The sequence below is a fragment of the Mastigoproctus giganteus genome, chromosome 7, assembly GCF_048544385.1.
Source record: "Mastigoproctus giganteus isolate SK-2022 chromosome 7, ASM4854438v1, whole genome shotgun sequence".
Classification (NCBI taxonomy): domain Eukaryota; kingdom Metazoa; phylum Arthropoda; class Arachnida; order Uropygi; family Thelyphonidae; genus Mastigoproctus; species Mastigoproctus giganteus.
In genome coordinates this window covers 119014139-119035838 of record NC_143581.1, presented here as the reverse complement: position 1 = coordinate 119035838, position 21700 = coordinate 119014139, and the positions used below count along the sequence as shown (strand labels likewise).

Genomic DNA, 21700 nt, shown 5'->3' with positions numbered 1-21700 from the left:
AAGGGGTGGCTGAGGGGGAGAAGACAGAGAGTGGTAATCAATGGACACTGCTCGTCGTGGACTAATGGAGTAGTGGAGTCCCTCAGGGCTCAGTGTTGGGTCCATTATTGTTTTCTGTATTCATAAATGATATTGATGAGGGTATATCAAGCTTAATGTCGAAGTTTGCAGACGATACAAAGGTAGGCAGCGTTGTCAAGGACACTGCTGACACTATGCTGCTGCAACAGTATCTGGAAAAGTTGAGCAGATGGGCTGAGAGGTGGCAAATGAAGTTTAACATTGACAAATGTAAAGTACTACACATGGGAAACAGCAACCCCAGAGCAACGTATCAACTCTGTGGTACTACACTGACAGTGGTAGAGAATGAAAGGGATCTGGGGGTGGTTGTGCAGGCAGATATGAAGTTCTCTGAGCAGTGCAGACGGGCTGCAAGAGTAGCTCATGGAGTATTGTCAATGATATATAGGAATATTTCTAGCAGGGATAAGGAGGTGATTATTCCCTTGTATAAGGCAATGGTCAGGCCACACCTAGAGTACTGTATACAGGTCTGGAGGCCTCATTTCAAGAAGGATGTAGAGCTGCTGGAACGAGTACAGAGAAGGGCAACAAGATTAGTGAATGGAACAAAGGGGTGCTCTTACGAAGAAAGGCTTAAGTTTTGGAAATTACAGTGTCTGGAGACTAGGCGCCAGCGAGGTGATCTGATAGAGGGGTATAAAGCAGTGAATGGTTTGAGCATGCTCAATGCTGATGGGATTCTTCCTCTCACTCAGAATAATCACCTGAGAGGGCATAAATTAAAATCGAGGAAAGACAGAGGTAGGATAGACGTGTGGAAATTTGCCTTTAGCCAGCGAGTGGTTGGTTGGTGGAACAGACTTCCATCCCTTGTCGTGGAAGTTGATAGCCTAAATAAGTTTAAGGCTCAGCTGGACAAGTATTTTGAACGAACAGAGGGGTGAAGTGGAAGTGGTTTTTTTTTTTTTTTTTTTGGCTGATGCTGCATAAGCTTGCTTTCTTGCATCAAATGCCTCTGCTAATGCTAATGCTAATGATCTGGTTATCAGCAGTGATTATTCGTGCATTAAGAATTTGCAGATTCAGGACTACTAGGTGGCAGTGACCATAGTGTACTGATGTGGGACTTACTTAAAAGATATAACTACCATTAGGGGTAAAGGGAAGGGATTTTGCTTCTGTAAAGGTGACTACAGTGGTCTCAGACAGTTTTTAAATTCTGTACAGTGGGACCAACTGATGATGTTCCCAACAGCAAATTCTAAATGGGAAGCATTCGAGAAATGAATTGTGGAAGCTACTAGGTTTTTCATATCGATTAAGAAATATTGTTCAAGTTTTATTCCTAAATGGATGTCAGATGAATTAATCATACTCGTGGCAGAGAAGAAAAATGCATGTGATGCATATAAATTATCAGGTGACACAGAAGCCTATTGTAATATAAGCTGTTCTGTAATCAAGTTAAAAAGGAGGTTAGGCAGGTGAAGGCAGATTACGAGAAATCTTTGGCAAAGGATGCTAAGAAACACAGAAAAAGACTTCTTTACTTATATAAACTCTAGAAGGAATGGTACAAATCAGATTGGTCCATTTGATATTGGTGGTTCGACTGTAGATGATCCTGCTCAGATAGTTACTAAACTGAATGAGTATTTTGCCTCTATATTCACACATGAGGAATTCTTTAGAAAGTGAAGGACAAAAGTTTATTGATCTCTAACAGGGAGCTTAATGATTTTGTAATAACTGAGACCAAATTGGAAGAGAAAATTTTGAATTTAAACATAAGAAATTCACCTGGGGCAGATGGGAACTACCCAGTTATATTAAATGAGTTGGCAAAGGAAGTAAGCAAACCCTTAGCCATAATTATGAGAGCATACTTGGACTCTGGGGAAGTCCCCACAACTGGAGATGTATCCCCAATTCGAGTAATTACAGACCTGTTAGTTTAACTTGCATTCCAGAGAAAATAATGGAGTCACTGGTTAAAGATGCATTGCAGGATCATCTAGACAAGACTCAGCAGTAATTCAGACACAGCAGGGTTTTTTAAGGGAAAGTCTTGTCTGACAAATTTGATTGGATACTATGATGTGGTTACAAAGGAACTGGAAGAAAAAAGTAATTTTGATATTATATACTTCGATTTCAGGAAACCTTTTGATACTATTGCACATGAAAGACTACTGTTACAAATTGGAGCAGTATGTTATAAGGACAAGTTGCTAAAATGGATAAAAGGGTGGTTGAGTGATAGTTACAGAGAGTGGTAATCAGTGGATGCTGCTCTTCATGGACTGATGTTATTAGTGGAGTCTTACGGGGTTCGTGTTGAACCCGCTATTATTTTTTATATTGATTAATGATATTGATGAAGGTATATCAGGCTTAAAGTCGAAGTACGCAGATGATGCAAAGGTTAGTAGAGTTGGTAATGACTGTAATGGCAGTGTGCTATCACACCGAATCTAGAACAGTTTGGCAGATGGGCTGAGAAGTGGCAACTGAGTTTAACATTAACAAATGCAAAGTACTGTATATGTCTGGAAGTAACTGAAGAGAAACATACCAACTTAGGGTGGTAGAAAATGAAAAACACCTGGTAGTAATTGCAATCGTGCAGTCAGATCGTAATTGTAATCGTGCAGTCAGATTTTAATTGTAATTGTGCACTCAGATTGTAATTGTAATTGTGCAGTAAGATTGTAATTGTAATTGTGCAGTCTTCAAGAGAAGAATGTTAAATATCGTAATTAGCTTGTTTCTAATTCTTCAGTTTCATTTTCTGCCTACACCAAAGCTCGCAACAATTGTAAAGCAGTTATTAATCAGTCCAAACTAGAGTTTGAACAGGCTAAGAGTAGAAAACTTGCTTCTTGCTATAATGGTAGCCAAGCATTCTGGTCTCTTGCCAAAGCTATTGGCCGCAACTTTTGCCCATCTCTGCTCCCACCTCTGTCCAAACCAGGTGGTTCGATTGTCACTTCAGCCAAGGATAAAGCTGACCTGCTAGCATCCCATTTTTCTTCCAACTCATGTATTAATGATCTTGGTAAAACATCTACCACCATTCCCAACGCGCTCCATTCAATGCCTCCTGTGGTCTTCTGCCAAAAGAATGTCAGAAGGATTTTGACGAATGTTGATGCTAAGAAAGCTCCAGGTAGTGATGGTATTTCTCCACTTGTTCTCAAAGACTGTGCTCCTGAACTTACTCCTATTCTTTGCTGCGTTTTTTCACTTTCTTATTCCAAAAGTGTTTTTCCTTCTGCTTGGGGCACCTCCATAGACAGGTGGGAAGGAGCAGCACTGCATAGCACACGCTTATTGATTAGACCGGGGTTCGAGCCCATCACCACTAAATACCGAGGATGCAGAAAGGTCAGGGAATGACCACCGCCTATCTGGAGCAATATGGCCTTAGTTGCTAATGCTCCTAAAAAAAAACAAAATCAACCAACCAAACCTTCTGCTTGGAAATTTGCTCATATTCAGCTAGTTCCTAAAAAGGGTGACAAATCCCTCCCATCCAATTATCATCCCATTGCAATTACTTCTACTCTTTCTAAAGTAATGGAGAAATCAATTAAACGCCAACTCTTAAACTACCTAGAAATCTTCCATCTGATCAACGATTGCCAGTATGGATTCCATCAGTGTCGATCCACTGGTGATATTCTGGCTTATGTTACCCATTTATGGACTAATTCAATGGAAAGGTTCAGTGAAAACCAAGTAGTTGCTCTTGACATCTGAAAGGCTTTCAATCATGTTTGGCATAAAGGTCTTCTAAAGAAGTTTCCATCTTATGGTTTGCCAACTGTTTTTAATAATTGGTTATCCAGTTTTCTCTGTGATCGCTCACTGAGAGTGATGGTAGATGGCTCTCTGTCTTCTAACTTCTCCACTAAAGCCGGTGTGCCCCAAGGTTCATTTCTTTCCCCCACTCTTTCCTCTTGTATATTAATGACCTTCTTCCATTGACTGGAAATTCTATCCATAGTTTTGCCGATGATAGCACATTGCATTCTACTTTCTATTTTGAGAAACCTTGCCTGCTAAATCAGCTTCAACTTCTCGAAAATCTGCTACCAATTCTTTAAATGCCGATCTTCAGGTAATTCTCCAGTGGGGCAAAGACAACTTAGTTGATTTCAACCCTTTTAAAACTCAGGCTTGTCTTATATCTCGCAAAAAGGATTCTTCTGCTCCTATGCTTATCTCTGGTGACACTCCGATTTCTAGGCAAAATGATATATCTCTTTTGGGGATTACCCTGACTTCTAATCTCTCTTGGCATAAGCACATTACAAATATTGTTTCCTCTGCATCTAAAAAACTTGGTTTTCCCTTTCGCTCTTGGCATTACTTTTCTTTCAAACAGCTGCTCACTCTGTATAAATCGCAAATCCACCCTACCATGGAATATTGTTCCCACATCTGGGGTGGTGCCCCCAAAACCTCTCTCAGGCTTCTTGATTCCATTCAGAAGAGGGCAATTAGGTTAATTAATGTTTTATCTCTAACAGAGTCTCTCCACTCACTGTCTCATAGACTTACTGTTTCTCCTGCATGCCTCTTCTACAGATACTTCCTTGGGCACTGTTCTTCCGAATTGGCTTCTATAATTCCCGCTCTCTCTCTCTCTCTTTCAAAATAGTCTGAACACGTGCCGCCACCAGCCAACATCCATTTACTGTCTGACTTCAAACTCACAGAACCATCTTTTCATCTTCTTCGTTTATTCATTCAACTGCTGTTTTCTGGAACAACCTTCCTTCATACGTATTTCCTGAAAATTACAGTCTACAGAAGTTCAAGTCCAATGTCAACAAATATTTTCTTTCGTCTTCTCAACCTCCAACCCAAGCATGGTACTAAGTACTATAGGTTCTGATACCTCTCGTGTTTGGGGTTTTACATTAAAAAAAAAAAAAATGAAGTTTTCTCACAGCAATGCAGACAGGCTGCCACAGCAAGTCATGAGGTATTGTCAGTGATATACAGGAATTTTGCTAGTAAGGAAAAGGAGGTGATTATCCTTTTATATAAGTTAATGGCCTTGAGATACCTGTGTACCAGACCTGTGTACAGGTCTGTGGGCCTCATTTTATGAAGGATGTAGAGTTGTTTGAGTGAATACAGAGAAGCACAACAAAACTGGTGAGGGGGAACAAAGGGGTCCTCTTACCAAGAAAAGCTTATGTTCTGAAAATTGCAGTGGCTGGAGGCTAGGCACCTGCGAGGTGATCTGATTGAGGTGTATAAGGCCTTGAATGGGTTGAGCATGCTGAATTCTTATGGGATTCTTCCATTTGCTCAGATTATGAATCCAAGGGTGGAAAATTGAGGAACACAGATTATGAATCCGAGGTGGGAAATTCAAATTGAGGAGTGACTTTAGAATAGATGTACGGAAATTTGCCTTTAGCCAGCAGTTAGTAGATGATTGCTAGAACAAACTTGCATCTGCCATTGCGGAAGTTGATAGCTTAAATAAATTCAAGGAGCAACTTGACAAACGTTTAGAGGGAATGCATGTGTGAAATTTTTTATTTTATTTTATTTTATTTTTTATTTTTGGGTGATTCTACATAAGCTCATATGCTTACTTTCTTGCCTCACATGCCTCTATTACTACTACCTTGAGTGCCTTTCTTATGTGTAACTTCCTCCACTTTCCTTTGAATTATTGCAAAATCATTTAGCTGCCTGTTGGAGTTTGGTAGACTTATGGAAAATGTTAATGCTAATGATGAAATTGGTTGTTACTTGCAACCTATCAGCCTGCTAGGTAATCTCTGTACCCCCCATTTGTTGGAAGAAGTTCAAACTACGACATTCCACTTATGTTGATTTTCAGTTTCATCAACATGACCACAACTGCACCAGTCGAGGAATGTTTTGGTAACACCTTGTAAGTAGTTTATTTTATTTATTTTTTTTTCTGGGCGGTAAAAGCCTCTAGCTTCTATGCACTGTATGTGGCTAATACTACTACCTTCTAAAGTTGTTTTTGAAACTCATTAGTGAATTCGTGTTGGTCTGTAATTGAAATTACAACACATTTTTCCTATCAAAAAAAATTACAAACTTGAGAGAACTATAGAAAAAGAAATACTTTCTGAAAAAGTTGAAAGGTTCGCAGAGGTATACTTAAAAATTTATTTAAAAGATTGTATTATACCGGCATGAACCCAAACATTACGACCACCTTTGTCTCCTTAAGTGGATACATCTCACAGCACCTATGAGTGACATCACCAACCAACACTACATATATAATATCAACATGGGTAAAGCCTTTCAGTTTGTCAGTACAAAGCCCATGCAATGGGGAAAGGAGATAATGGAGTTTGAATGGGGAACAATTTGCGGTAGTAGGAAGGCAGAGTCCAACGCCGGAGCTCACCCCTGGGCATCAGGCAACACTGCGGCAATCTCCAAGGCAGAATGCGCTGGTCCCAAAGGAACTAGTTATTGTTGGTGACTCTATTGTCAGGGAGACGGGGAATATATTGTGTAAAAAGGATAGATGGAACAGGACTAGGGTATGTCTGCCAGGGGCAAAAGTTGATGACGTTGTAAAGCATATTTGTATTAGTATTAGTAATGGCCGCATGGTGCAAGAAAGCCTATGGCTTATGCTGCACCAGCCAAAAAAAAAAAAAAAAATATATCTGAACAAAACAATGATAAAAACAAAACAAAAAAAAATAATAATTAATAAAAAAAAGGAAATTAAACCTATCACCCACGCACCTCCCCTACCCGAAGGCACCATCCAGATGACCCTTGAATTTCCCCAAACTGTCGGCCTCTACCACCCATGAAGGCAACTTATTCCAGCAATTTATAACTTGCTGGCTAAAATAAAACTTCCTGCAGTCCAAACTAAACATTTCCCCCCGTTACTTGAATTTATGTCCCCTAGTTCTAGCATCATTTATAATCTTGAAAATTTCGGCCTCATTCATTTTACTGATGCCTCTCAGAGCCTTAAACACCTCAATCAAATCTCCTCTAAGATGTCTAGTTTCTGAACTCTGCAACCCACATATTCAAAGTCTTTCTTCATAAGGACGCCCTTTTGCCGATCTTACCAGGCGAGTTACCCGTCTTTGCACCCTTTCAAGAAGCTCGATGTCTTTCTTTAGGTGTGGTCTCCATACTTGAACACAGTATTCCAAGTGTGGTCTAACGTAAGCCTTATATAATGGGATTATCACGTCCCTATCTCTACTTGCAGAAGTTCGATAGATCCTCGATAGGACACCATGGGCCTTCCTTGCAACCTGTTTACAATGCTCAGAGAATTTCATGTCTGACTGTATCGTAACACCCAAGTCCCTTTCCTCCAGTACTGGGTTTAGTTGAACTCCACCAACTGAATAAGTTATCTTGGGATTACTGTTTCCCAGGTGTAATACCTTACACTTTTTTGGATTAAAGCATAGCTGCCATTTTGCTGACCATTCCTGAAGTCTATCTAGGTCTCTCTGAAGAAGCTCAGCTTAACTACTCTACCAATTTTAACATCATCTACAAATTTAGACATCATGCCCTCTATCCCTTCATCAATGTCGTTTATGAAAATTAAAAACAACAGTGGTCCTAATACTGATCCTTGGGGAACCCCACTTCTTACCTCAACCCAATCTGAGGAATAGCCATTTATCACAACCCTCTGCCTCCTGCCCTGAAGTCATCCTTCTATCCATCTAAGGATTTTCCCTGTGATTCCAACCAGTTCCAGCTTATAAAGCAGCCGCTCATGTGGGACTGAGTCAAAAGCTTTGCTGAAATCTAAATAAACAATGTTGAAATTATTCCCTAAATCCAGCTCGTGAGTGAACCTTTCAAAATAGCGAACCAGATTTGTTAAACATGATTTTCCCTTTACAAAACCGTGCTGAGTATCCTCGAGAATTTCAATTCGATCCAAATGATCCTGAATTCCACCCTTGATCATTGCCTCCATGATTTTCCCTACTACTGAAGTCAGACTGACAGGTCGATAATTTCCAACTTCACTTTTAGGTGATATATCATCTTTTAAGGGCACAAAAGGTGATATTGTTGTACACGTTGGCACCAATGACATTAAGAATAGGAGATCTGCAGATTTACTTAACAAGTACATGTCAATGTTGCAAAAAAGTCGTGAGTCAGGGTTAAATTTGAAAGTGTCTGCAATTCTTGCCAGACACGATAGGAGGGAATACATGGGAGCCTTGTCAATCAATTTGGCCTTGGAAAGATTGTGCAAGGCTCAAGGGGTAGAGTTTTTTTCAGCGTGGTCTGTGCTTGTTAACAGGAGAGACTGCTTCTACAGGAATGGGATACACTTAAATAGAAAGGGTGCAAGAATATTTGCTGATGCTATCAAGGCAGTGTTAGGTGGGTCGGAAAACTAGCTTGGGGGGGATTCACAGACTAAAAGGTTAAAAGTAGCCGCAGGCAGAGGTGAAGGTGATTCTTGCACAACTTCTATTACAATAAGTAGCGACCTGGAGCAAGGGGTGCTGGGGGTTTCAGGGACTGATGGCAGTGATCGTGAAACAGGTGGGTATATGGGATGTGTTAGGGTTACTAAGAATAAGAATAGATGCATGTATAAGAATAGATGCTAGAAGTATAGGAAATAAATTTGATGAATTCGAAGTGCTGGTCAAGACATCAAAGGTGGCTATTGTTGGGATAGCAGAGATGTGGTGTCACACAGATATATGGAATGCAGAATTGGAATTTGGGGAGTACAATGTGTACAGAAAGGATAGACAGGTAGGAAGGGAGGAGGTGTTATGCTGGTAATTAAGAAAAACATAAAATCAAAAGAAGTGCATCCAGTTGATATAGATGAAGAGTGCACTTTTGAGTCAGTTTGGTGTGACATAAGCACTGCGAAAGCAAAAATAAGAGTAGGAGTGTGTTATAGGCCTAATGATTCGAATGAGTACAATGAACAGTTGTACAGAGAAACAGAGTGGGTTAGTAAATCAGAATGTCTTATAATGGGGGATTTTAACTTCTCAGATATTGACTAGAACTTGTGGGTTGGTCACTTACACACTAGTAAGACTTTTTTGGATTTATTGCATGATTTTTTTCTGCAGCAGCACGTTCGAGAGGCAACCAGAGAGGATAATACTCTTGATCTGGTTATCAGCAGTGATCATTCGTGTATTAAGAATTTGCAGATAAAGGAACCACTAGGTGGCAGTGAACTCAGTGTACTGATGTGGGATTTACTTAAAGATATAATTACCATCAGGGGTAAAAGAAAGGGTTTTAGCTTCCGTAAAGGTGAGTACAGTGGTCTCAAACAGTTTTTAAATTCTCTACAGTAGGATCAACTGACGATGTTACCAACAGTAAATTCTAAGTGGGAAGCATTCAAGGAATTAATTGTGGAAGCTACTAAAAGATTCTTACCTATTAAGAAATATTTTTCAAGGTTTAGGCCTATATGGTTATCAAATGAACTAATGAGACTTGTGACAGAGAAGAAAAATGCATGGGATGTATATAAATTATCAAGCCACTGAGAAGCCTATGGCAGATATAAGCTAGTCTGTAATCAGGTCACAAAGGGGGTTAGGCAGGCGAAGGCAGATTACAAGAAATCTTTGGCAAAAGATGCTAAGAAAAACAGCAAGGATTTCTTTACTTATATAAACTCTAAAAGGAAGGGGATGAATCGGATTGGTCCATTTGATATCGATGGTTCCACTGTTGATGATCCTGCTCAGATAGCAAACAAACTGAATGAGTATTTTGCATTTACATTCACACATGAGGAGTTATTAAGGTTTGAAAATGGCAGAAGGTTATCAGATTGTAGCAGGGTGCTTAATCATTTTGTAATAACTGAGAGCAAAGTGGAAGAGAAATTGTTGAAGTTAAACATAAGAAAGGCACCTGGTGTGGATGGGATCTATCCAGTTATATTAAAGGAGGCGGCAAAGCAACTAAGGAAACCCTTAGCCATAATTATGAGAGCATCCTTGGACTCAGGGGCGGTCCCCACGGACTGGAGATTCACAAAGGGGGATCGAAGGGTGACACGAATAATTACAGACCAGTTAGTTTAACTTCTGTTCCGGGTAAAATAATGGAGTCACTGCATTAGCATTAGCAGAGGCATTTGATGCAAGAAAGCAAGCTTATGCAGCATCAGCCAAAAAAAAAAAAAAAAAAACCACTTCCACTTCACCCCTCTGTTCGTTCAAAATACCTGTCCAGCTGATCCTTAAACTTATTTAGGCTGTCAACTTCCACGACAAGGGATGGAAGTCTGTTCCACCAACCAACCACTCGCTGGCTAAAGGCAAATTTCCTCACGTCTATCCTATATCTGTCTTTCCTCAATTTGAATTTATGCCCTCTTAGGTGATTATTCTGAGCGAGAGGAAGAATCCCATCAGCATTGAGCACGCTCGAGCCATTCAATGCTTTATACACCTCTATCAGATCACCTCGCTGGTGCCTAGTCTCCAGACACTAATTTGCAAAACTTAAGCCTTTCTTCGTAAGAGCACCCCTTTGTTCCATTCACTAATCTTGTTGCCCTTCTCTGTACTCGTTCCAGCAGCTCTACATCCTTCTTGAAATGAGGCCTCCAGACCTGTATACAATACTCTAGGTGTGGCCTGACTATTGCCTTATACAAGGGAATAATCACCTCCTTATCCCTGCTAGAAAAATTCCTATATCTCATTGACAATACACCATGAGCTACTCTTGCTGCCCGTCTGCACTGCTCAGAGAACTTCATATCTGCCTGCACAACCACCCCCAGGTCCCTTTCATTCTCTACCACTGTCAGTGTAGTATCACAGAGTTGATACGTTGCTCTGGGGTTGCTGTTTCCCATGTGTAGTACTTTACATTTGTCAATGTTAAACTTCATTTGCCACCTCTCAGCCCATCTGCTCAACCTTTCCAGATCGAGCCCTGAGGGACTCCACTAATAACATTAGTCCACGACGAGCAGTGTCCATTGATTACCACTCTTTGTCTTCTCCCCATCAGCCACCCCTTTATCCACAGCAGCAATTTGCCTCCAATGTCACACTGCTCCAATTTGTGCAGCAGTCTTCCATGTGCAACAGTATCAAAAGCCTTTCTAAGATCCAAGTATATAATATCAAAGTTATTCCCTGCATCCAGTTCCTTTGTGACCGCATCATAGTATCCAATCAAATTGGTCAGGCAAGACTTCCCCTTAACAAAACCATGCTGTGTCCGAGCTATAACTGAAGTCTTGTCTAAATGATCCTGCAATGCCTCTTTAACTAGTGCCTCCATTAATTTTCCTGGAACAGAAGTTAAACTCACAGGTCTATAATTGCTTGTGTCAGCCTTTGATCCTCCTTTGTGAATTGGGGTCACATTTGCACATCTCCAGTCTGCGGGTACCTTCCCTGAGTCCCAGGAAGCTCTCATAATTATGGCTAAGGGTTTACTTACTTCCTCTGCTGCCTCCTTTAATATAACTGGATAGATCCCATCCACCCCAGGTGCCTTTCTTGTGTTTATCTTCAACAGTTTCTCCTCCACTTTACTCTCAGTTATTACTGGTTAAAGATGCATTGCAGGGTCATCTAGACAAGCCTGTAGCAATAATTCAGACACAGCATGGGTTTGTTAAGGGAAAGTCTTGTCTGACAAATTTGATAGGATATTATGATTTGATAGTATTATGATGTGGTTACAAAGGAACTGGATGCAAATAATAATTTTGATATCATATATTTGGATTTCTGGAAAGCTTTTGACGCTGTTGTGCATGGAAGACTATTGTACAAATTGGAGCAGAATGGTATTCAGGGTAAGTTGCTACAATGGATAAAAGGATGGTTGAGTGGGAGAAGACAGAAGGTGGTAATTAATGGGTGTAACTCTTCGTGGACTAATGTTATTAGTGGAGTCCCACAGCGTTCGGTGTTGGGTCCTCTGTTGTTTTTTATATTTATCAATGATATTGATGAAGGTATATCAGTCTTAGTGTCGAAGTTTGCAGATGATACAAAGGTTGGCAGTGTTAGCACACTGCCATTACTGTTAATGACAGTAATGGCAGTGTGCTACTGCAACAGGATCTAGATAATTTGGGCAGATGGGCTAAGAAGTGGCAACTGAAGTTTAACCTTGACAAATGCAAAGTACTGCATATGGGTAGAAGTAACCCCAGGGAAACGTACCAACTGTGTGGTACTACACTTAAGGTGGTAGAAAATGAAAAAGACCTGGGAGTAATTGTGCAGTCAGATATGAAGTTTTCTGAGCAATGCAGACAGGCTGCCAGGGCAGGTCATGGGGTTTTGTCAATGATATATAGGAATTTTGCTAGCAGGGAAAGGAGGTGATTGTCCCTCTGTATAAAGCAATGGTCAGGCTACGCCTTGAGTACTGCGTACAGGTCTGGAGGCCTCATTTTAGGAAGGATATAGATTTGCTTGAGCGTGTACAGAGAAGGGCAACAATATTGGTGAGGGGAATTAAGGGATCCTCTTACCAAGAGAGGCTTAAGTTCTGCAAATTGCAGTGGCTGGAGACTAAGCACCTGTGCAGTGATCTGATTGAGGTGTATAAGGCCTTGAATGGGTTGAGCTCGGTGAATTCTGATGGGATCCTTCCACTTGTTCAGATTAAGAACCTAAGGGGGCATAAATTCAAATTAAGAAAAGACAGATGTGTGGAAATTTGCCTTTAGCCAGTGAGTGGTTAATTGCTGGAACAAACTTCCATCTGTCGTTGTGGAAGTTGCTAGATTAAATAAATTTAAGGAGGAACTGGACAGGCATTTTGAGGGAATGGTGTGATTTTTTTTTTTTTTTTTTTGACTGATGCTGCATAAGCTCATACACTTGCTTTCTTGCATCACATGGCACTACTACTACTACTACTATCTCAGCAGCCACAGGCATTGTCAGTTTTTCGAGGTCCATAATGAAGGTGTGGTGGGAATGGTCTGAAGATGGACACAACCAGCTAGGTTGCCAGGATGAGGAGACCATCACTATTGGTTGACAGTCAAGATGAACATTGGTTGGCACATGCTGTCCAGGCCAACCACTGGCTCATGATTCCTGAATTAATGGCAGACCAATCATAGCATTGAGAAACATTTCCGAGTACATCACCCATGGATACTCTTGAGAGGCCTGCAGAGTAGGCAATCTGTTCATTGCCCGTGTTGATGAACTGTCATCAACACCTCTTCCTACAGTGGGTGACACAGGACTGTTCCTGGACATTGGTCAACTGGAAAAGTCACCTGGATTGATGAATGAAGATTCCAGCTGTTGATAGATGGGCGTGTATTTGTAGGCAATTAGATTGCACCGTTGGATGAAAACAGGCTGGTGGCAGTAGTATCATGGTTTGTGAGGTGTTTTCAATGGACATTACTGGGTTCCCCCATTCCCATTGAACACACTTCCTCCACCTGATCCTATGGCAGCGTTGTTTCAAACAAGGTTTTCCCCCACAAGGTGACCATTTATCCATGTGACACTGAACTCTTTGAAATAAGAGACATTGCCCCATGTAGTTGTCCTGTATGTTCCTTTTGCAAAGAAACTTTATCTGGTGTTTATCACCAGATAAAGTTTTTCTGTAAAAGGAACACACAGGACAATGTTCATAACATCCAGATAGACCTCACCATTCCTGCTAAACAAGATCTGAATAGAATAAGAATGCTGTTAGTCTCCGGATGGCAGGAGAAATGGAACAACACACAGCATGTTGCAATCACCCGTAAATTCTTACCAGAAGTAGCTGAGAACAGCAAAAACCACACCGAATGGTTCACTCCAGGGCTCCATGCCCTATTCTTGTTAATGGCCCATGGTAGCTTCAATGGAAAACTCCACAGCATGGGCTTCACAGACACCCCAGATTGCACCTACGGAAATAGGGAATCTTGGAGTCACCTGATGTATGATTGTCACCTGTACGTGGACATCCAGACAACTTGAAATTGAGACTAGCTGCTTCACCCAAGACGACACATCGGAATTAATTGCAACTCAGGCTAACTGTGCAGCCTTTTGTAGGTATGCTAATACCCTCTTCAAGTGTAGGGCAACTATTACTCAAGAACAGCGCCAACGACATCCTGACATGTAAACTCTAACAAGATCAGATTGACCAGACACATATATGGGACCAATCCTTCGACTGTGACTTACCTAACTTCATTCATAGTGATATCCAGCGATCGACACTTCACTTGGCCTAGAGAACCACACCTTGGCAGAAAACACTGCAGACCCTGATCATCCGAGGATGGGATCCTCTGTGCTGACCAATGCCTGAGTGCAGAATCTATGCTGCTGACCCTCATCTAGGGGTGGGATCTTCACTGCCTGCTAACCCCCACCGAGGCGTGGGATCTTTGCTGCTGATCCTACTGAGGTGTGTGATCTTATCTGCTGGTCCCCCACCTGGGGGTGGGATCTTCGCTGCTGACCTCCACCCATAGGTGGAGTATATGCTGCTGACACCCACCCCTTCACAAACTTCCTCTTAACAAACCCTTTGGGCAGAATATTTGCTGCCTACTGACCCCTACTGAGGGGTGGCATTTATGCTGCTGACTCCCACCTGGGGGTGAGATCTTCACTGCTGACCCTTACTGAGCGGTGGAATTTATGCTGCTGACCCCCCACCTTGGGGTGAGATCTTCACTGCTGACCCCTATTGAGGGGTGGGATTCCTGGACCTACTGTGCAGTGCTCTACTCTATCACTTTAACAACTCCTCCTTCCTACTTCTATGGGGATGCCTCTATCATTAGCATTAGCACATGATGCAAGAAAGCAAGCTTACTGCCAGAGTTTAATGCACCTCTGGCATTCACCTCCCTGAATAACTCCTAATGTGTGAGTGTAGATGCAAAATATTCATTTAGTTTGTTAGTTACCTGAGCAGGATCATCACCAATTTGTGCAGCAGTCTTCCGTATGGAACAGCATCAAAAGCCTTTCTAAAATCCAATGTTAAACTTCAGTTGCCATCTCTCAACTTTTCTAGATCCTGTTGCAGCAGCATACTGCCATTAACAACCCTGCAAATCTTCATATCATCTGTAAACTTGGACATTAAGCCTGATATACCATCATCTATATCATTAGTGAACAGAAAACAACAATGGACCCAACACTTAAACCTGAGGGACTCCACTAATAACATTAGTCCACTAAGAGCAGTGTCCATTGATTACCACTCTCTGTCTTCTCCCACTCAACCATCCCTTTATCCATAGCCTGCAGTGCCACACTGCTCCAATTTGTGCAGCAGTCTTCCGTATGGAACAGCATCAAAAGCCTTTCTAAAATCCAACTATATGATATCAAAATTATTCTTTGCCTCCACTTCCTTTGTGACTGCTTCATAGTTTCCAATCAGATTTGTCAGAAAAGACTTCCCCTTAATAAACCCATGTTGTGTCCAAGCTATAACTGAAGTCTTGTCTAGGTGATCCTGCAATGCTTCTTTAACCAGTGCCTCCATTAATTTCTCTGGAACAGAAGTTTAAACTAGCAGGTCTGTAATTACCTGTGTCTCCCTTTGATCCTCCTTTGTGGATTGGGGTCACATTTGCACATCTCCAGTCCACGGGTGCCTCCCCTGAGTCCAAGGAAGCTCTCATAATTATGGTTAAGGGTTTACTTACTTTCTTTGCTGCCTCCTTTAATATAACTGGATAGATTCCATCCACCTCAGGTGCCTTTCTTATGTTCAGCTTCAACAATTTCTCCTCCATCAATATAACAACTCTCAGTTATTACAAGATTATCTAGCTTACTGCCAGAGTTTAATGCACCTCTGGCATTCACCTCCCTGAATAACTCCTAATGTGTGAGTGTAGATGCAAAATATTCATTTAGTTTGTTAGCTACCTGAGCAGGATCATCAGCAGTTGAACCATCGATATCCAGTGGACCTATGTGATTCATCCCCTTCCTTCTAGAGTTTAGATAAGTAAAGAACTCTTTGCTGTTTTTCTTTGCATCCTTTGCCCGAGATATCTCATAATGTCTTTGCCTGCCTAATCATCTCCATCTTTCTATTAGTATATTCTCCTCCGTCTCTCCTTCTCCATCTTCACCCTGCTATACTTCCACTCTCCTTTCCTATCTTTTCACGGGCTTTCCCAGTTCTGGGGATGCCTAACAGGAGCTAAAAGATGAATCTGCATCTGTGCAGCTAGAGATGAGATATGGGGCAATCAGACTCTTGTTTGTTGCCCCCTGGTTGCTAAATTGGCTGACTCCAGCTACCCAGCACAACAAAACATCACACCTTCATATGTTCCAGCACTACATCTCCAGTCCATGGATATATTCCAGCACTACATCTCCAGCCGAATGGGGCGAACCCTAGAATTCAAGAAAACCCACTAATAATACTAATACTAATAATAACAACAGGAAATACCAGTTGACCATAGAAAGTGTACCATACTATAAATATGAACCCCAGGCAGTACTAGAGACCCCAACCCACAAGCTGTACTAGGACTGTGCCATAATAACGGATAACACCATCCCGCACAACAGACTGGAAATAACCCTTGTGGACAAGATGGAAAAGGCTACCTACCTGATTGACACAGCGGTGCCCAACACTAGCAATGTCCAGAAAACCCATGAGGAAAAAATTAGGAAGTACACGAACCTGAGACATGAGGTCAAGGATATGTGGAATATGCAAGAAGTAACGACCATGCTGATCATTGTGTTGACCACCGGTATGGTGCCAAAGATCCTACATAGCAGCCTAGCAGGAATAGGTCTCCCAGAGAACACCTACAAGGAACTCCAGAAAGTCACAATCCTGAACACCTGTAGGATAGTCAGAGAGTTCCTCGACCAACAGTAACACCAGACATTACAACCACCCTGTGTACTTGTTAGTAGTACCCGTCACAGAGTGGAATCCCCCAATCAGGGAGAAATAATATAGGAGCAACGATAACAGTAATAATGTCACATTGTGCAGGAAGGATTCAAGGATCATATTCAAGTATTTTGTGTGTTCTCTTGGCTGCCAAATACTCCCAACATCAATTCCATTGAACTTTTGTAGAATGCGGTGGAATGCATCATTTGCCAGTTGCACTGCCTCGCTCCATTGCTAAAGTGGGACATCCTTCTGTCCATCTGGTCCAGGATACTTGAAGACATCTTATGCAATCTAGTGTAGTCAATTCCATGCCATGTGAAGGTTATTGTGGTGAAAGGCAGCCCAACATGTTGTTAGGTTGTGGTCATAATGTTTTGGCTCATGAGTTTTTGTCATTTTTTTTTCCCTTTTTTTTTTCATTCTAGAAAATATATAAATTCTGGCAAAGAAAAAGATATGTTAAATATAAACAAAATTAATAAATTTTCTTTAAAAAATTTTTTTTTTTTTTTTTTCATTTGTAGTTTGGCTGTCATCTATGCTGCATTTTCAGTTTTCAACTGGGTAGCCCCTGCATTTATTGCTTATATAGGTCCAAAATATGCAATGTTGATTGGTGGCATTATATATGGGTAAGTGATTATTTTCTCTATAATTACCTTGTATACGCGAATCTGAAGATTTCAGTTTTCTTCATTATATTCTTCAATTTCTCTATTATTATTATTGCTTATGCAGTAGGATCTTGTTAACCCTAGAGCTCCCAAGGTGGGCCCACGGTTTTTAATTCTTCCTGTATCTCCTAAAGTTTTCATTGAAAAATCTCTAAAGCAAGTGTAATTGTCATTTAAGGAATGTATTTCATTGTACTATAATTGTGTTAAAATAAACTTACTTTTTTTAAGAAAAACAGGTACATATTTTATGGCAGGAAATTTTTGCCCCAGGGAAGGAGCAAAAAGTAAAAAAAAAAAGAGTAATGTCTAATCCCCTTGGGATTAGACATTACTCATTACGTGACGTTTTTGAACATATGAATAGCTTATTTACAAAATATTATACACCTGGTTTCCACACAACAATTGACTAAATGCTGTCAATATACAGAGGAAGTTGCCCCTTCAAAGTTTTTCTAAAAGAAAAACCTGGTAACTATGGAAGCTCATACGCATGCTTACAGATGTAAAAACTTATGTTTTTAAAATGGAAATGTATGCAGGAAAAGATGAGTGAAGCTGTGAACAGCATGGTCCAAAAGAAATTGTGAAATGCCTTGTAGAGTGTGTCAAGGGAAGTGGCCGAAATGTAACATTACATTGTTATTACACATCTGTTGATTTAGCAGAAGAGTTATACCAAAATTATGGACTAACCATCTGTATTCTTCAAAGTTTGCATTTACTTCACCAAATTCTGAAAAAATTTGATTATGCTATCAACTCAACATGCAGACGATAAAACAGATTTAGCATTAGCATTAGCATTAGTAGAGGCATTTGATGCAAGAAAGCAAGCTTATGCAGCATCAGCCAAAAAAAAAAAAAAAACCCACTTCCACTTCACCCCTCTGTTCGTTCAAAATACCTGTCCAGCTGAGCCTTAAACTTATTTAGGCTATCAACCTCCACCACAAGGGATGGAAGTCTGTTCCACCAACCAACCACCCACTGGCTAAAGGCAAATTTCCGCACGTTTATCCTACATCTGTCTTTCCTCAATTTGAATTTATGCCTTCTCAGGTGATTTTTCTGAGCTAGAGGAAGAATCCCATCAGCATTGAGAATGCTTAAACCATTCAAGGCTTTATACACCTCTATCAGATCACCTCGCTGGTGCCTAGTCTCCAGACACTGTAATTTGCAAAACTTAAGCCTTTCTTCGTAAGAGCACCCCTTTGTTCCATTCACTAATCTTGTTGCCCTTCTCTGTACTCGTTCCAGCAGCTCTACATCCTTCTTGAAATGAGGCCTCCAGACCTGTATACAGTACTCTAGGTGTGGCCTGACCATTGCCTTATACAATGGAATAATCACCTCCTTATCCCTGCTGGAAAAATTCCTGTATATCATTGACAATACTCCATGAGCTACTCTTGCAGCCCGTCTGCACTGCTCAGAGAACTTCATATCTGCCTGCACAACCACCCCCAAGTCCCTTTCATTCTCTACCACTGTCAGTGTAGTACCACAGAGTTGATACGTTGCTCTGGGGTTGCTGTTTCCCATGTGTAGTACTTTACATTTGTCAATGTTAAACTTCATTTGCCACCTCTCAGCCCATCTGCTCAACCTTTCCAGATCCTGTTGCAGCAGCATAGTGTCAGTAGTGTCCTTGACAACCTTGCCAACCTTTGTATCATCTGCAAACTTGGACATTAAGCTTGATATACCATCATCAATATCATTTATAAATACAGAAAACAATAATGGACCCAACACTGAGCCCTGAGGGACTCCACTAATAACATTAGTCCACGATGAGCAGTGTCCATTGATTACCACTCTCTGTCTTCTCCCCCTCAACCACCCCTTTATCCATAGCAGCAATTTGCCTCCAATGTCACACTGCTCCAATTTGTGTAGCAGTCTTCCATGTGCAACAGTATCAAAAGCCTTTCTAAGATCCAAGTATATAATATCAAAGTTATTCCCTGCATCCAGTTCTTTTGTGACTGCATCATAGTATCCAATCAAGTTGGTCAGGCAAGACTTCCCCTTAACAAAACCATGCTGTGTCTGAGCTATAACTGAAGTCTTGTCTAAATGATCCTGCAGTGCTTCTTTAACCAGTGCCTCCATTAATTTTCCTGGAACAGAAGTTAAGCTCACAGGTCTATAATTACTTGTGTCAGCCTTTGATCCTCCTTTGTGAATTGGGGTCACATTTGCACATTTCCAGTCTATGGGTACCTCACCTGAGTCCAAGGAAGCTCTCATAATTATGGCTAAGGGTTTGCTTGCTTCCTTTGCTGCCTCCTTTAATATAACTGGATAGATCCCATCCACCCCGGGTGCCTTTCTTGTGTTTATCTTCAACAGTTTCTCCTCCACTTTACTCCCAGTTATTGCAAGATTCTGTAGCTTACTGCTAGAGTTGAATACACCTCTGGCATTCCCCTTGCTGAATAACTCCTCATGTGTGAATGTCGATGCAAAATATTCATTTAGTTTGTTAGCTACCTGAGCAGGATCATTAACAGTTGACCCATCGATATCAAGTGGACCAATCTGATTCATCCCCTTCCTTCTAGAGTTTACATAAGTAAAGAACTCTTTGCTGTTTTTCTTTGCATCCCTTGCCAAGGATTTCTCGTAATCTGCCTTCGCCTGCCTAACCTCCTTTATAATTTGGTTGCATATCAACTTGTATCTATCATAGGCTTCTGTGTCATGTGTTAATTTGTAAGTATCCCATGCATTTTTCTTCTCTGCCATATGCCTCATTAGTTCATCTGACATCCATTTTGGCCTAAACCTTGAACAATATTTCTTAGTTGGTATGTAAAGCGTAGTAGCTTCCAAGATAAGTTCTTTGAATGCTTCCCATTTTGAATTTGCTGTTGGTAGCATCATCAGTTGGTCCCACTGTATAGAATTTAAATACTGTCTCAGTCCATCGTAGTCGTCTTTACGGAAGCAATAACCCTTCCCTTTACCGATGACACTGAAAAGAAGAAAAGTATGATCAATCTCTATTACAATGAAACTAAAGGCAGGGTAGATACAATTGATCAAATGGTGTGATCATTTTCATTAAAAAGAGGAACAAGGAAATGGCTAATATTGCTATTTTTATCCTTAGTTGATTTAGCTACGCTGAATGTCTACACAATTTTTATCCTAAATAATCCGAAATGGAATGAGAAAAAACACAACAGATGAAGACTCTTTTTTGCTGGAATTAGGCCAAGAACTTTTTTTTTTTTTTTTTCTTTATAATTATAATGCCTGCATTTTAATGTTGCAGATAATCAAAATAAAGATAATTTTTTGTGCAACAACTTGTTTTAATGTTATTTTTAATGAAATTAAAAATAAAAAACAATAAAAATAACCATTTTTTAAAAATAGTGTGCCAAACACATGTGCAGGCACAAAGTGCCTATCCTCCTTGGGAATAGATGTAGGTAATTTTAGCTTGGGAGTTCTAGGGTTAATATAAACTTGTTTATACAAAATTCTTGTTTATATGAAACACATACCATACACATACAAAAGGATAGGAATTTCTATGTAAACATTTCTATGATCATTTATTACAAAATTCAGTTAATTTGTATTACAAAGTATGTTTTTACCCCATGAGGAATAAATAATGTAAATTTCTATGGTTAACACAAAGCTCAGCTCATTTGTCCTATTGTTTTCACACCATCAACTCAGTTCTGCATTTCATGAAAGATAGCACTCACTTGTTAGAATTTACATTTATGTAAACAGAGCTAGTTTATTGTAGCTACAACATAAATACACTTTGAAAAAACTTCATTAAAGTCAGTTGCAATTGTTGCCATGTGTTCTTCAGAGTGTTTTGTTATAATCTGTTTTTTTGGGCAATTTTAAAAATGAGCTGAATTGATGTTATTTTGTGATTTGGGTCTTTAAAATAATTTAAAGTTTGTTTATATTAAACCTCATCTCTCTGTTTATGTTTTTATCACTAAGTTATATTTAAAAAAATGTGAACAAGCGAATTAAGCTTGGATTAAACTGAAACTTACAGAAAGGCTGAATAAAGAAAGTGAAAT

At 40.4% G+C, this 21700-nt stretch overlaps 1 protein-coding gene across 1 annotated transcript in view; it reads left to right on the top strand.

Moving 5' to 3' along the window:
- LOC150083166 (FERRY endosomal RAB5 effector complex subunit 3-like) overlaps nucleotides 1–21700 on the top strand; it is a 1535539-nt gene that overhangs the window by 801475 nt on the left and 712364 nt on the right. The window contains exon 14 of the mRNA XM_090378412.1: nucleotides 17478–17585. Coding sequence (XP_090234538.1) covers nucleotides 17478–17585 — 108 coding nt within the window. The remainder of the gene's footprint in view (nucleotides 1–17477; nucleotides 17586–21700) is intronic.